Source organism: Pleuronectes platessa, chromosome 6 (genome assembly GCF_947347685.1).
Source record: "Pleuronectes platessa chromosome 6, fPlePla1.1, whole genome shotgun sequence".
Lineage (NCBI taxonomy): Eukaryota > Metazoa > Chordata > Actinopteri > Pleuronectiformes > Pleuronectidae > Pleuronectes > Pleuronectes platessa.
Genome location: NC_070631.1, coordinates 7,779,401 through 7,793,724, shown reverse-complemented (window position 1 = coordinate 7,793,724; position 14,324 = coordinate 7,779,401). Strand labels below are relative to the sequence as shown.

At 43.9% G+C, this 14,324-nt stretch overlaps 2 protein-coding genes across 11 annotated transcripts; both read right to left on the bottom strand.

Moving 5' to 3' along the window:
* Nucleotides 1–1,029: 1,029 nt before the first annotated feature.
* Nucleotides 1,030–5,309, bottom strand: LOC128442833 (dual specificity protein phosphatase 7). 2 transcript variants are annotated; one of them, XM_053425424.1, is made up of 3 exons: nucleotides 4,449–5,226; nucleotides 3,433–3,861; nucleotides 1,030–2,712 (listed from the first exon to the last, which is right to left on the bottom strand). In XM_053425424.1, the coding sequence occupies exons 1-3, from the start codon at nucleotides 4,816–4,818 to the stop codon at nucleotides 2,399–2,401; spliced, it is 1,113 nt and encodes a 370-aa protein (XP_053281399.1). In that variant the 5' UTR covers nucleotides 4,819–5,226; the 3' UTR covers nucleotides 1,030–2,398. The 2 variants fall into 2 exon arrangements, with proteins under 2 accessions (XP_053281399.1, XP_053281400.1); XM_053425425.1 differs by lacking the exon at nucleotides 1,030–2,712 and adding an exon at nucleotides 2,720–2,887 and having other exon boundaries at nucleotides 4,449–5,309.
* Nucleotides 5,310–8,868: 3,559 nt separating this feature from the next.
* LOC128442966 (5-aminolevulinate synthase, non-specific, mitochondrial) lies at nucleotides 8,869–13,917 on the bottom strand. 9 transcript variants are annotated; one of them, XM_053425618.1, is made up of 13 exons: nucleotides 13,600–13,917; nucleotides 13,096–13,211; nucleotides 12,860–13,028; nucleotides 12,429–12,622; nucleotides 12,132–12,305; nucleotides 11,884–11,997; nucleotides 11,572–11,791; nucleotides 11,303–11,487; nucleotides 10,503–10,682; nucleotides 10,067–10,231; nucleotides 9,703–9,971; nucleotides 9,446–9,608; nucleotides 8,869–9,149 (listed from the first exon to the last, which is right to left on the bottom strand). In XM_053425618.1, the coding sequence occupies exons 3-13, from the start codon at nucleotides 12,913–12,915 to the stop codon at nucleotides 8,989–8,991; spliced, it is 1,881 nt and encodes a 626-aa protein (XP_053281593.1). In that variant the 5' UTR covers nucleotides 12,916–13,028; nucleotides 13,096–13,211; nucleotides 13,600–13,917; the 3' UTR covers nucleotides 8,869–8,988. The 9 variants fall into 9 exon arrangements, with proteins under 9 accessions (XP_053281593.1, XP_053281596.1, XP_053281597.1 ...); XM_053425621.1 differs by having other exon boundaries at nucleotides 12,860–12,933; XM_053425622.1 differs by having other exon boundaries at nucleotides 13,096–13,165.
* Between the last annotated feature and the right edge of the window lie 407 nt (nucleotides 13,918–14,324).

Below are 14,324 nucleotides of genomic sequence, written 5' to 3'. Positions count from 1 at the left end.
CCCCCCCCCCCCACCACCTATTTTCTTCCCTGATTTAAGACGGCTTGGCTTCGGCTCACGAGATAATTTGTTCGGGGAAGGGAATTCACTGCATCATCTTTCTGTCATCTGGTTGCAGAACTCACGGATAAATCTCCCAGACAAAACAGAAACAATGCCGAACCAATCAGAACACTCAGGGCATTGGAATGAAACACGAGGCTCGGGGAAAGCACGGAGAGAGGAGAACATTATCTTCCGGCAAAAAAAAACGAAACTCAACACATTTCGAAATATTCACTGTGTAGTCTAATCGCTGAGTGAGAAGGCCACGGATTTCTGCCACTAGCGATAACATACATACTCGTTCTGATTCGACTTATGATCACCTGAAGGTTTTTGGTCTGGTGTTATGCAACTGACTCTTCTTTACTTTTTTTAAGGCTAAAAAAATTACCTTAAATGAAATGTTATAGTGGTGTATATTCTTCCTTCTTGAATCTGAGCAGCAATGTGAAAATATTAAACTTTCATTTCCTATTTTTTAAAACAACAACTTAATTTATGACTTGACAGGATATTGAACTATTTTTTTCTAATAAGCCTTCCAATCATAATAAACACCAGAAACAATTTGCACCTCTGACCTAAAGAGCTGTCGTGCAGCAGTGTTATTAGAGCCGGTCACTCCCTGGCTCGAAGGCGTGAGCTGTCGGAAACGTTGCATCTGTGGTGGAGCACATGCTGTGTCACCTTCCTTTTCCCTTTGAGCGCCGCTTGAGTGACAGCGTGTGGGTGCGGCTGCGCTGTGGTTTTGACAGATCGGGCCCTGTCACTTGTCTTTGTGTCAAGAAGCCCGTGGGAGACAGGAAGCCGAGCGTCACAGCAGACCGAAAACACAAGACATCTGACCGCACCTCCGGGCTCGGGGACTGGACGCAGCGTCTCCGACTCCTCACTCAACCACACGGTCACTTCCGATTGGTTTTTATGAAAGTGTGCTACCAACTTCCCGTGAGAAAACGTGTAAACAAAGACCAACAGAAGACATTCAAGTAAAAATATACAATATATTTGTTGTATAAACTTGTACAGAATGTCTTGGACATTTAGTTTTACATACACTATACATAAGGGCCAAAATAGGATCACTTTCGCATTCTTCGTGATTTTGAGAAAGTGTCCCTATGACAACCTCATTTTATGTACAACTTTACACACATAGCACACAAAACAGCCCTTGGATGCACTTTTAAGAGGCCATGACGAATTACAGATGCCTTGTATAAAAAAAATCCCTGAAAGCGTCTCTCGGTGAGGTAAGAACACGTTAGTCAGACTCATTTCCTTTCATTCCCTCTCATACATCAAGCTCACTCATTTGTTCGGAGACGAGACTGGCAATAGAGAACAGCTAATTACACATCATGGTTCCCTTAACATTACTGTGCCACGGAAAGAAGTAGCTGCAGGCTGAAGACTGTCGGAGTAAAAAAAAAAACGAGGTGGACATCCAATCCTTTATACGCTGATTACTTAAACATTTGTTTTTGTCAATTGTGGCAAAAAAAAAACAAAGCGCTCCTACCCTGTATACCTCCACATCCAATTTCTTGTTATGGTATGTTCAAGGCCTCGACAATAACAGGAAACGGGGTTACAAAACATGCTCCTTGGTCGAACATGATCACACGCAAATAATACAGTTATAAGCAGTGGAATGTAAAGGAGGGTTTTCTGAGGAGTAACGAGATTTCATTTGGATATTTTGAAAACTCGTGACCACTTATCTAACACCCTGGATGTGTACCAGATATTAGTTGAGGTCTTCTGACTTAAAAGCACGCGCAATACTGCTTTTAGCGGTCACTCCATTCTGCTGCTGCAGTCATCAGAAGAATAACTGGACGAGGATTCAAGGCCGGATCACTGTAGTAGCTTATTGTCCATCAAAGTACCATCGAAACACTTCAATTGGTCCACGAAAGACATTCTGATTGGCAAAAGGCTCCTTTTACAACATGAAGGCAACAATCATGAGTAATGCAAAGAAATACATTAACATCCAATTTACAGCTGGTGAATAACAAGTAACAGTCAAACAACAGTCCTAGATGGAATAGAGAGGTTATGAAATGTCCTGCTGTCATGGCTGTACATGGCCACTTGTTAATGCCATGTATGGTGGGAGGCAAACTCCCTCCTTGTGTTAGATAGTAAGGCATCGAGACGTGATCGAATGGAGCTTGTTCTCTGCGTACGGGCACTGCTCCTTTAACAAATCAACGGAGTTCCATTTGGAGCAGATATAGTGTGACTGATGTTCTGCCTGTGTCAGCTAGTTAGGCGTCTCACAGGCTCAGAAAGCCTCAGGGACGCCACAGGAAACAGGAGAATAAAACCCCTGTCCAACCAGTCCTCATGTGGACCCCAGCGTGTCCAGCTGGAAGACGTTGTGGTTGGTCGGCGTGGTGAAGAAGAGCTGCTCCTCGCTGGTGGATCGCTGGTTATCACAGGGACTGTTCAGCCCCAGCGTCCTCTCAAAGTCCAGGAGCTGGCCCATGAAGTTGAAGTTTGGGGAAATGTTGGACTTCTTCCTCTTGACAAAGTCATAGGCGTCGTTGAGGGAAAGGTTTAGTCTCTGCATCAGGTACGCCACGGTGACCGTGACCGAGCGGCTGATGCCGGCCAGGCAGTGCACCAGGATGCCACATTGCTTCGATCGAGCCTCGTCTGTGAGATGAGAGGAAAGCTAAGGTCAAATTGTTGTAAATAATATCTTCATTGAGAAATGTAATTCAGTTATTTAAGGGCTTATAGCAGTTACCAATGTGATTGTGGCCCTTGGTAAACAGAAGTAAACAACGGCACCACAAAGTTTCCTCTGGAAAAACATGGGGCTTATATTCTGTAAGTTACACACAAACAACTGTCAACAGGCAAAAACACAAACGGAACAAGAGAACTTTCCCACACATGCTCGTGTCATGATTCAACACTCTCACACAAACCCACTGAGTGGAAACAGCATTTCCTTCCTCTTTCTACCCCGAGACTTGTTAGTGACACACAACACTGCCACAAACAAACACACACATCAAATGCTGCGGCTTCAGGTGCAGCCACGGTGAGATTCAGAGAATCAAATGTGAAATTGAAACCTAATGTCCTAACTGGAGGGATTGTTTGTCGCGGGTTGCTGCACAAACCACAATTTGCTTATGGAAATAATACAAAAACTAGTGTCTCTAACACATGCACGCACAGGTTCAGCCAATGATTATCTAGAAATCATGAAATAATGATAATTATAGTATTATTAAACACAATTAATTTAACAATGGTTTAATTAATACCTCATAGATCAATACTACATTTCTGTTCTGTAAAGTATGTGTGTGCACATGTCTGGAGGTTTTGTATTCAAACAAAGTCCGTTATTGACCCACTCACCTATAAAAGAAATGGCCTCTGGGAAGAACTGGGACAGGTTCTGGCTCCAGTGGTCCGAAATGGGAATCTGCTTGTACCTGAAGTGGCCGTCGTGCTCAAACATGTTGGGTAGATTGGGTGTGACGTTCAGGATGTACTTGATATTGTACTGGCCCAGCACGTCGAGGTTGGTGGAGTCTTTGGCGCAGCCCAGGTAAAGGTAGGGTAGGATCTGGACGGGGAAGGCCGGCTGATTGCTGGGGATGGGGCTCTCCTCGGACTCGGTGGCGCTGCTCGGCTCCCGATCGGACTCCCCGTCGGAGCAGTCCGAGCTGATCCGGAGATTCCCAAACCCGAGGACGGAGAGCGGGGGAGAGGAGCTCGGACAGGAGCTGTCGAGGAGGGTCTCACAGTGTTCTGGGTACTCGGTGTGGAACTTCACAAATCCACCTGGAGAGACAAACCACAACAGATACAAAGTCAAATCAGGATGTTTAAATTATTGTTTTATTATAAATTCTCACCTCATCTATTTGACCATTATTATGAATAAAAATACAGTAGGGCAGTTAAAAAAAAAAAAAAAAAGAGAAAAAAAAGGATTCGCTGAAGCGCCTCCCCACACGGACCATTCATGAAATGCATGCCTGTTCCTGCTGGAGCAAAACATGGCGCGGCCATTTTGGAATTTTAATTGAGAATCTCAGTGACACACTCGGGGACGCGCTGCTCACAAACTTTTACAACATCCGCAACAAAAAAAAAAACGCATCACAGGAAGAAAGTTGGCGCAGGAATAACCTCGTTATTAACACGTGATTCCCAAAAAGTTACAATGTCGATGTTCCGGTTGAGAGAAACACGAACCTCTCGTTTCCTTTAAGCGAGAAAAGATACTTTGTTTCACTTCTACTGCGCCAAAACAAGAGTGTTCGCTGTTACATTGTAAACTTCTTCACAGACACAACTTACCGACACGCACACGACCGTATAACTAGGTAGTTCCAGTGGGTTGACTCGACATTAAGGCCATTTACCTTCCAGATAAAACGCTTTGCATCCCTCCTCCCACAGCTTCTGGAGCAGCAGCCCCAGCACCGACGTTGGCGCGCCGCTGTCCTGGCAGCCCAGTGCGCCCTCGTCGTACAGCACCACCGTGTCCGTCTTGCACCGCCGCATGAACTTCTCCTTGTCCTCGTGGCTGGGGATGATGGTCCGGATGGGGATGTTGCCCTTCCTGAACCTGCGGAGCATGAGCCCCGGGATGGCCAGGTTGACGGCGCTCTCGATGTGGGACGACTCGTACAGCTCGTGGGAGCGACAGTCCAGCAGCAGCAGGGAAGTGCCCCCGGACTCCAGCTCCAGTTGCAGCCATTCCACACTCTTGCTCGGCGTAGCGTTAGACATGTCGGACTCGGGGGTTTCACGCCAAACGCGCCACTTCCTTCATGATCCGCCGGCCCGACGAGACCCGCTACATCCCAGCCGGAGAGCAGAGGAGAGAAACGGGAGAAGCGGTCAGACGCTGCCCCGCCGGCGCATGGCGCTTCTGCCGCCCGAGCGAAGAGATTTGCCCGTTTCCCTCTCCTCTGTTTCCATCAGTGAGTGAGTGGGAGCTGCCCCGGGGCCGACACGGACCTATCTGCACCCGGACATGTTGAAGTGGGAATGTTTCACAGCCCGACGATGTCTTCATCAACTTCCACAGCTCCACATCTAACCACTGTCCTCCATGCGCACTGTGCTTTTACCATTCCTGTGCACGGGGAGGTTTTCTCCTCTTAGTTGACAGTAGAGCAACTCAAGAGGGAGGAGTTTGCTCCTTATGATTTAAAGTCATAGCAAGAATATCACAAAGTTTTTTCGACGAGCTGGTCCCAGTGGGATCTTTGTGAAAAACCACTCACTTATCATTCCTCAAGTATCAGACCAATGTTCAAGGTGTGACTGAGTTAGTTCAACTTTGCTTAGAAATGCATCTGAATACCTCTTGGACAAATGTGAGGGTTGAGGTTTATGCACAATCAAATAATAACTCTTATAATCTATTATTCAAAACTAAAGTCTTGAGTCAGACGAATGCAGATGTTTTGGAACTTAAATCCCCAATTTTTTGTACAATCTTGCATAAAACCTTTTGGAGAAATATGACTGATGAGATTTTATTGATCTTTATACATTTCTTATGAATGAATAACATTAACACTAGTAATAAACAACTATAACTTGTAATGGAAAAAACTACACTGAAAAGAACAGCTTACCAATTTAGAAAAAAGACTCCAGTTTTTAAGACACAAATTGAAGTTTCTTCAAAATAAAGTTAGCAATTGTGTTAATTCAACTTGTTCATTTTAAAATGAACGATTTAACTTCACTTCATGTATTGTTTTTAAATTGGTAAACAATTTTCTTCTTTACTTTACCTGGGTAGCTTTGTCAAGTGTACAACACAGCTACTATATATAAGAAATGTATAATTACCACATAGAACATTACTGGTCGACTACTATAGAATTCCCCCAATATTACATTACAACAAATATAGGATTATTACATAAGCTCACAAAAATAATCATCTTTACAATAACTTTACATCCCCATTCAGAACACAAACACTGACAAACGGGCTGTAGCCATTAGTTTTTCTTCCTGATGCATTTGGTTTGTGGAATAGCAGCAGACTTCAGAACAGAGGTCATCATTATAATTTTCATTATTAGATTCGATACACCACTGGAACAGCTCCCTTCCCCAATCTGCACTTTATTCCTGAGGTGAAGTGAGTGAATGAAACCCTTGTTTTCATCTTGAGATGTCACACGGTCGCTGCAGCAGGAAATTCGTGAGCATGGTGCAGTGCATGATGGTCTTTTTTTAGAAAGTAACCACAAAACATGGCCACGGTTCACTACTGGTGTGTGTGATAATGCAAGAGAAAGGTGAATGAGAGGGGATTATAGAGGAAGGGAGGGAGAGAGAGAGGGGGGGGGGGGGTGCGTGCAGTGGGACTCCAGCTATGCAGCTCATCTGTCTGCACACGTGAGCGGGGGAGACACAGATGTGCAGAGCATCAGGATTAACACAGAATGAGGAATAGAGCTAAACCTGTGCTCGCACAATCATACATACACACATAAACACACACACACACACACACACACACACACACACACACACACACACACACACACACACACAATGCTCTCAACCACAGGCTGATCAGACACACAACAACACACAGCATATCATCGCTGCAGCACACCACAGCTCCATTTCAGCACCTGCTTCAGCCAGCCACTACATAATGTCAGCAGTTTAAACACACAAACACACACACCCCGTAAACACACACACTAGAGCCTCATACCCACATGATAGCTGCTGCAGTTGAAATCCCCTCCAGGAAGTCCTGAGGTGATGGACCTGCACTCAGACCTTCTGAAGGAAGAGAATGAGCGGCCTGCATCTGCAAAGGGCCGGGGTGGGTGAGGGAAATGATGGGTGACAACACACACAGGAGTATCTCTTCCCAACACCACCTATCTGGATTATTGTAGAGCTTGTTAATGAATCACACCCGAGGAGCCACAAGGAGCTGTAGTGTTCAGACCTCCTGTATAACGAATGTCTCAATATCCTAAATCCCCTAAATAATCACAACATGGAGCGAGAGTGTTAAAGATACAGAACACCCCAGCTTGATATTCTGAGTTTGCTGGAGCTGCAGCTGCATGACAGCGGCGGTCACCTGACTGCTACACTTCCACCTACACTTTACATGTTACATAATGTGTGCTCAATACACGAGCTCATGCTAATTCTGTCAGAGGAAGGAGTGGGCAGGTCTCTGTTTTTTGTAGAATCCCAGTTTTTTTGCGTGTCAAGTGCTGCTTCGAGGGCTTTGACGTGGGGGGGGGGCAAACACTCTCCTGTCATGTGCAGCTGCACGGAGGGAAGCATTCAGAGATGAGACACATGGGAGGAGAGCTTCCTCTCCATTCATGTTTCTATGCGTGTAGGAGTAAAGAGATTGTTTTTAATTGAGCAGGTTCTCTTTAAAATAACAATGGCAGGCCTCTAGGAGAGAGATATCAACTCAATAAGGATGTTGACACTATCTTACGTGAAGAACTACTTGTAATAACCAGGTCGCTGCATCATTGGCAGATAAATCTGACAGTTCACTTGATTTAAAATGCTCCTCAGCTCCACTGTCACATGCTCAGAGGCACATGGACGTGTGATTGCTGCATTTTATCACAACCACAGTGATCTCCCATGTTATCTGGATAGGAAACTCAATATCCTGTCCTGTGCTGATACCATCTAGTGGTTCATGGCGAACGCTGCTGCACCAGCTATGAGTCATCTGCACAGGGAGGAGGCGTGTGACGTCACTGGCCCACAGTAGCAAACGGGAGAACCAGGATGCCGCCATGTGGCCAAACCAGGGATGTCACTGCATGCATTTCATGTAGGGGCGAGAGATTGGAATCCATAAATCTATCTTAAAGCTGATTAAACATGAGCAGCGCTACTTGTTGCATCTGTATTTTTAATAAATCAACAGGTTTTTCAATCAGAAAATGAATAAGGACCCTGTATTGCAGCAATATGGGGAATTCTATAGTAAATCTACTCATTAAAGTTTCCTAATTCTACAGCACCGTACACCTAAGGCAAATATATCACTTGTAACGGAATTTGGTCTGCAGAGAGATACAATTTCACATTCCACAACAGGTCATGACAGATTATCTTCTTTTGCCGGGAGCACTGCATGGTTCACATATACAAGCATGTGCATGGGTGCCTTAATAAATGTATATGGATAAAACTTCTAGACAAATATATCGGTGCACTAGATTAAAGTGAATTCTGATTTGTGAAGAATTGCTCCATGTCAGGATCAACACTTTACTCAACTAAATACTAAGATTGCTCACGTCGTCTGACCAGTCGCTCCTAGATATCCAACATTATCCACGTTTACTATACTCACGATAATTTGCTATTTCAAAATGTCATGCAAAGTGAAATATTCAGATAGATTATTCAGATGTGATTAACCCACCTGAACCATTATTTAAACATCTTGTAAGATGTTTAATGGGAGTATTTATATTTCAGTCGGACAGTAGAATACGTCATATCCCCCCGATATAATTACATAGATATAATGGGAGTGATGAGCAAGTACTTGTAGCTCCGAATATATTGATGATAAGCCATCGGTGATTATTTTCTGTTTGACCTTCTAGTTGATTCGTAAATGCCACATGTGATAAAGGAGTGTCCCATTAGGATGTATTATTCACCTTTATGAAGGTAATTGTTTCATTTAAACTCACAATAAAGAAATGTTAGTATAAGTGAAAACCGCCAAATACAGTAAAAAATTGATTTATATATAAAACACAGTCAACGTTTAAAAATGAAAACAAAAGAGGAAAATTAAAACTTTACCCGCAAATTTTTATTGGTAACAGAACATTATATATATATATATGTGGTGATGTATTTAATTTAAATAAAAATAAATAGTTTGAATAGAATTAGGATTTAGAGTTTACATCAGGCCACAGCTGATACCATGTGACTGAGGCCTGTGAAGTAGGACTTCTCCCTCTCGCTCATCAGCTCGAAGTGAAGAGGCTGCTGGCAGAAGGTGCACTCGGCTGACGGGTGCGGCCTCAGCTCCATTCCCACCTCGGTCCACGTCTTCACCAGCTGCTCTGTGGAGACCAAGCACCAAACAAACAGGTGAGGATACAAATGTAGAAGTAGATGTATAAACCAGTCAAAGTTGTAATGGTCGTATTCAGAACACTGGGTTTTAAAATCTGCAGGGACTTTAACTCCCTTCCTCCAAATAAATATTTCACACTGTGCACTCCTATATAAAACAAAGACAATTCAAACGGACAAAACATCTTTAGTATCGCCAATTTATGCATCGTTTGTCTAAGGCATAAAAAAACCTGCATTTTTTCATATACAGGATTAAAGAAGATAAAGATAGTGGGCATACCAACAAAGTGGTCCATCATCTGTGGGGTGTGGTGCGGGGTGGGGGCGATGCGCAGCAGCTCCTCTCCTTTAGCCACGGTGGGGTAGTTGATTGCCTGGACGTAGATGTTGTTGCGAGACATCATGATGTCACAGATCTCATTGTTCTTCTCTGCATCTGCAACCTACCAAACAGAAAATAAACTATCCTTTTAGCAAAGATTTATTCAAAATGAGGGAATTTAAAGAGATGGATGGATTGATTTCTCTTTTTTTTACCCGGACGGGGATGATGTGGCTCGGACAGTGGACGACCGGAAGGCCCGAGTCCATCAGCATCTGTCGGAGCAGCTTGACGCTCCTCTGGTGTTTCCTCCTGAGCAACCGGCCTTCTTCACTTTTCAGGATCTTGATGGATTCCTTCGCCCCTGCGAGCAGCATGGGCGGCAGGGAAGTGGTGAAGATGAAGCCTGCAGCGTAGGAGCGCACTGCGTCCACCAGGGCGCTGGTGCTGGCGATGTAACCCCCGACGCAGCCGAATGCTTTGCCTGGAAACAAAACCCAAAGCAGGTCAGAGAAGCATGTGTGTGACCGACGAGATAGTTATGAAGTGTTTCCCATCGTCAGAGAGGCTTTCACCTACCGAGGGTCCCGGAGATGATGTCCATCTTGTGCATGACTCTGTCTCTGTCCCCGATGCCTCCTCCTCTGGGCCCATACAAGCCCACGGCGTGAACTTCATCCACGAAGGTCAGAGCTCCGTACTTATGGGCAATGTCACACATTTCTTCAAGTGGACACACGGCACCTGTGAAGAGCACACAGTCCATTACACTATGCTTAAAGGACGTGACATTAATCTCTATAAATCAAATGTAGGGATGTGATGTTTGCTTTGTAAGAAGTTTGTTCTGTTAACTTTGGAAAATCTTAATTTTTTTTTTTTAAATGTATGCACTCGTCAGTAAGTCACTTAAAACTGAATAAGGCAAAAAGTCCTCTATGTCCCCACAATCCCTTTTAAGCATAAGAATGCATCAAATAGGTCTGACACTTCAGCGGCTGAGCTGTGGCCTCACCGTCCATCGAGTGCACCGTCTCAAAGGCAACAATCTTCGGTGTTGAGTCATCCGACTTCTCGAGCAGCTCCTGCAAGTGGCTGACGTCATTGTGACGGAACACACACTTCTTGACCCCGCTGTTTCTTATACCCTGGATCATTGAGGCATGGTTGCCTGCGTCAGAGTAGATTTCACAGCCTACAGGAGAAAACAAAAGAAAATATTAACCCTCAAGTGCCTCCTATACATTTCCGACTAAATCAAATATAACAGCTTTCAACTCTCTGCTTGCCAGACGTCTCTTACTTCTTTTATGGAAGGAACAAAAACCTCCCACATTCAGTAGATGGATTAGAAACACCATGCCCTTCTTGAAACTGGAGAAAATAAGATATACTCTGAAATGTTCCAAACAGAACTTCTAGAGAACCTGGACCCCTTTCCTGTCATACTATGAGAGCACACAAAGCCCACTACAGGAGGACTAGATGGCAACAACCTCCCCTCCCCCCCCTCCCCTCCCTTATTTTTTTTAACTTTATTTAGCTATTTATTTATTTTTAATTTTTCTCTAAATTTATTTATTTTTTCAATTTAATTTTCCTCTCTCTTTCTTTTCTTTGCGTTGTCTTGCAGCACTGTTGTATTTACATGTATTGTTATAATCCAATATTCCTATATACTTAAATATATATATATATATATATATATATATATATTTGTATTGATTACCCAAAAAAAACAATAAAAAACTGTTAAACATAAATCAAATATAACATTTTCCACATTATTATATTTCAAGGCTGTATATAAGGTACCTGGTAGCATTTTTGCCAGAGTAAACAACGTGGAGTCATTGGCTACAAAGCAGGAGGTGAACAGCAGTGCGGCGTCCTTGTGGTGCAGGTCAGCCAGCTCCTGTTCAAGCTCCACGTGGAATTTACTGTTCCCTGAAATGTTTCGTGTGCCTCCTGCACCGGCACCGTGCTTCTGAACAGTCTCACTTCAAGGAGAAAACATTTGAAAGGGTTTACTTTCACATTTCGCGAACACAAATCAGTGAAAGAGGAGCCGCTCACCTACTCACACAATAGCCTGGGTGACTGTGGGGTGACGGCTCATGCCGAGGTAGTCGTTGCTGCACCACACAGACACGTCTCTCTTTGCATGAAAGGACTCAGAGTAGTCGTCTGCCATCGGGAATGAGGAGGCGCGTCTGTTCACCGTCTTGAAAACCCTGTACGTGTGATCCGTCTTCTTGCTTTCAATCTTCTTTTCAAAAAACCTGTCATACTGGAATGTGACGGCTGATGGGGGAAAATGAGAGGGTTCATGAGATTCACAACAACTCGTACATTCTGTGAACTGTCGCCCAGTGGGAGGAAGATGACTTTCTCACCTTCAGGCAGATTATCCTTCAACAGGTGAGATACTGGTTGAATGAGACTTTTCTCCGTGTTGGACTGGTCTGCCTCGATGAGATCCACAACCGATAAATCCACGTTTATTTTCCCTGATCAAGAAACATGCCGTTAAAAATCGCTAAATCAATGCATGGTATTCATTTTGCTAAACACTTTCATGATTTACACAACCAGCTGACTGTATGGGTATCAAATTCCAGGAGTGGCTGTTGTGACTGCTTACCTGTGCAGAAGTGGTGCATCTGCTGGACGTCCTCCTGCAGCTCGATCCTCGCCTCCCTGACGACCCTGTTGCTTTTCTGCTCCATCTCTGCGGCCAGGAAAGGGCATTTGGAGCCCACAGCCTGGCCAGCAGGTGGCGTGGTCTGTCCTGGGAGCAACACTTCATGCTTCTGATCTACAGAACACAGGAGAATTTTTTTTTCAATTATAATAGAATTAGATCCTGTGCATTAAATGTATTGGTCAAACAATTATAGTTATACATATATGGTGTATTAATTATTTTCTCACAACTGACCGTCATCTGTTGAAGTGGGTTTGGACGCAGAGGCCGAAGAGGACAGAGCTCTGGACGCCAGGTCCATCATCACGGGACACTTTTGGGCATAGTTCACCAGCGATGACTTCCCAGCCAGCTGCAGGAAGACACTGGGCACGGTGGTCAGGAAAGGGCACCGGCGGATCACTGCGTCCATTTGTGACACCCGAGACCTAAAGGAGAAGGAGAATTATTAAAACATGTATAACAACTGTTTTCCTGTGAATTTTCAAGGCAAGAAGAATAGACACTGGTTATATTCTATACAGTTCAGATACTTGAATACAGCTCCTACCAACGTTTGACTGGTTAGCATCTCAGATACTTTCCACTAAACCTGATCCTCTTAATTTAAAAAAAATGTTTCTCTTCCTCTCTCTCTCTCTCAGTTGCCACCGGCTCCATTTTACCTGAACACATCCCAGTCCACCTTGATGTAACAGATCATGAAGGTCTTGCGAAACATGACTGACTCCACACTAATCTATGACCAGTGAGAGACCAGAGACGATGTGATGCTAAATGCCCCGGAGGCTCCTCTTCATTCAGTCTGCTCTGCAGCCAGCTGTCCTTGACAAGCTGGAAAAAAGGGAAAGGGGGAGGCCTCCAATCTGAAGGAGTGGTCTCACTAGTGCAACTGTCTTACCTCAGACAGAGGAGGAGATGGAAGAGGAGGAAGACGAGGAAGAGGAGGAAGAGGAGGAGGAGGTGTCTGGCTGCTTGTGATGAAACCAAATCATGAACTGGGAAAACTGAGCCCACCTGAGCACATATATTACAAAACAGGGACTGGGTCTCTGTAGAAGATCATCTTAGTCAAATGTTATGGTATGTGTTATATTATACACTCTCATACTGTGCTGTTGAAGCTTCCAGATACTAACTGACCTTGACCCCAAAAAATATTTTAAAAAACTATGTTGAAAATGTTATTTTATTAAAAACCTGTTAACATCTGTATCCAGCTGTTCATAACTTCTTGTTGTCTGTTTTTTTTTCCAGCCAACACTGAATCTAGCACATCTGAAGGTTGTCAGATTAAAAGTTACACCCTACCATCTATAAATTGATCTTCATCAAATCTGCTGAAGATAAGGATGAACCACGTGACATGCAAACACCGTTATATGCACTTCTTATGCGACCTTACCTGAGTGTTGATGATATGAACTGAAGCTGCTCAGTCTAACTGTCTCTCTCTTCTTCTTCTTCTTCTTCTTCTTCTTCTTCTTCTTCTTCTCTCCTTGTTAGGAAAAGTCCAGACGGTGGAATGACAGCACTTCGGTCACTGCGATGACGTTGCACGAGCATGTTGCACAAGCTCTAAGCCACGCCCACCGGCTGTCATACAATAACATTACCAAAGATCGTCTCGTCCAACAGGAAGCACTCTGCGTGTATAAGCAACATACATGATCCAATGCGACTGAAGACACGACAGCTACGTTTAGCTCTACTGACCTTTTCCCGTTATAAATATAGTTATTCGTCCCTTCGGTCAAGAGACTCTGTTTATGACATGAGTGAAACCGGGGCAGTATTTACTCAGGGTCAGTACTTGAGGTACTTTGCCTTTAATGCTACTTCTGGTCCAAAGCAATCCAAAAAGAAAAAACATTGCGCTTAATGACAGTTGTTTGAAAACAGGTTTTATACTTGTTATGATGTGAGAATACATTTTCTTACGTTTACTTATTAAAACATGCATTTCTCATCACGAGACAATTAATACTCTCACAAAAGACTTTACCCAATTTTTAATCCCAACTGTGTCTGTGATGATTTACAACAAGAGTTTTTTACCTCTTCCTTCCCTAACAACATTTTATCCACTGTTTCAACCTGCTGAAGAACTGATAATATACAGACCAGCAG

Coding starts and splice junctions, on each gene's coding strand:
- LOC128442966 (XM_053425620.1), bottom strand. CDS start 12,915: ATGTTTCGCAAGACCTTCATGATCTGTTACATCAAGGTGGACTGGGAT. Junction 11,488..11,571: donor ACAGTCACCCAGGCTATTGT/GTGAGTAGGTGA, acceptor TTCTCCTTGAAG/TGAGACTGTTCAGAAGCACG. Junction 9,609..9,702: donor GCCACATCATCCCCGTCCGG/GTAAAAAAAAGA, acceptor TCTGTTTGGTAG/GTTGCAGATGCAGAGAAGAA.
- LOC128442833 (XM_053425424.1), bottom strand. CDS start 4,818: ATGTCTAACGCTACGCCGAGCAAGAGTGTGGAATGGCTGCAACTGGAG. Junction 3,862..4,448: donor CAAAGCGTTTTATCTGGAAG/GTAAATGGCCTT, acceptor TTGTCTCTCCAG/GTGGATTTGTGAAGTTCCAC. Junction 2,713..3,432: donor AGAGGCCATTTCTTTTATAG/GTGAGTGGGTCA, acceptor CTCATCTCACAG/ACGAGGCTCGATCGAAGCAA.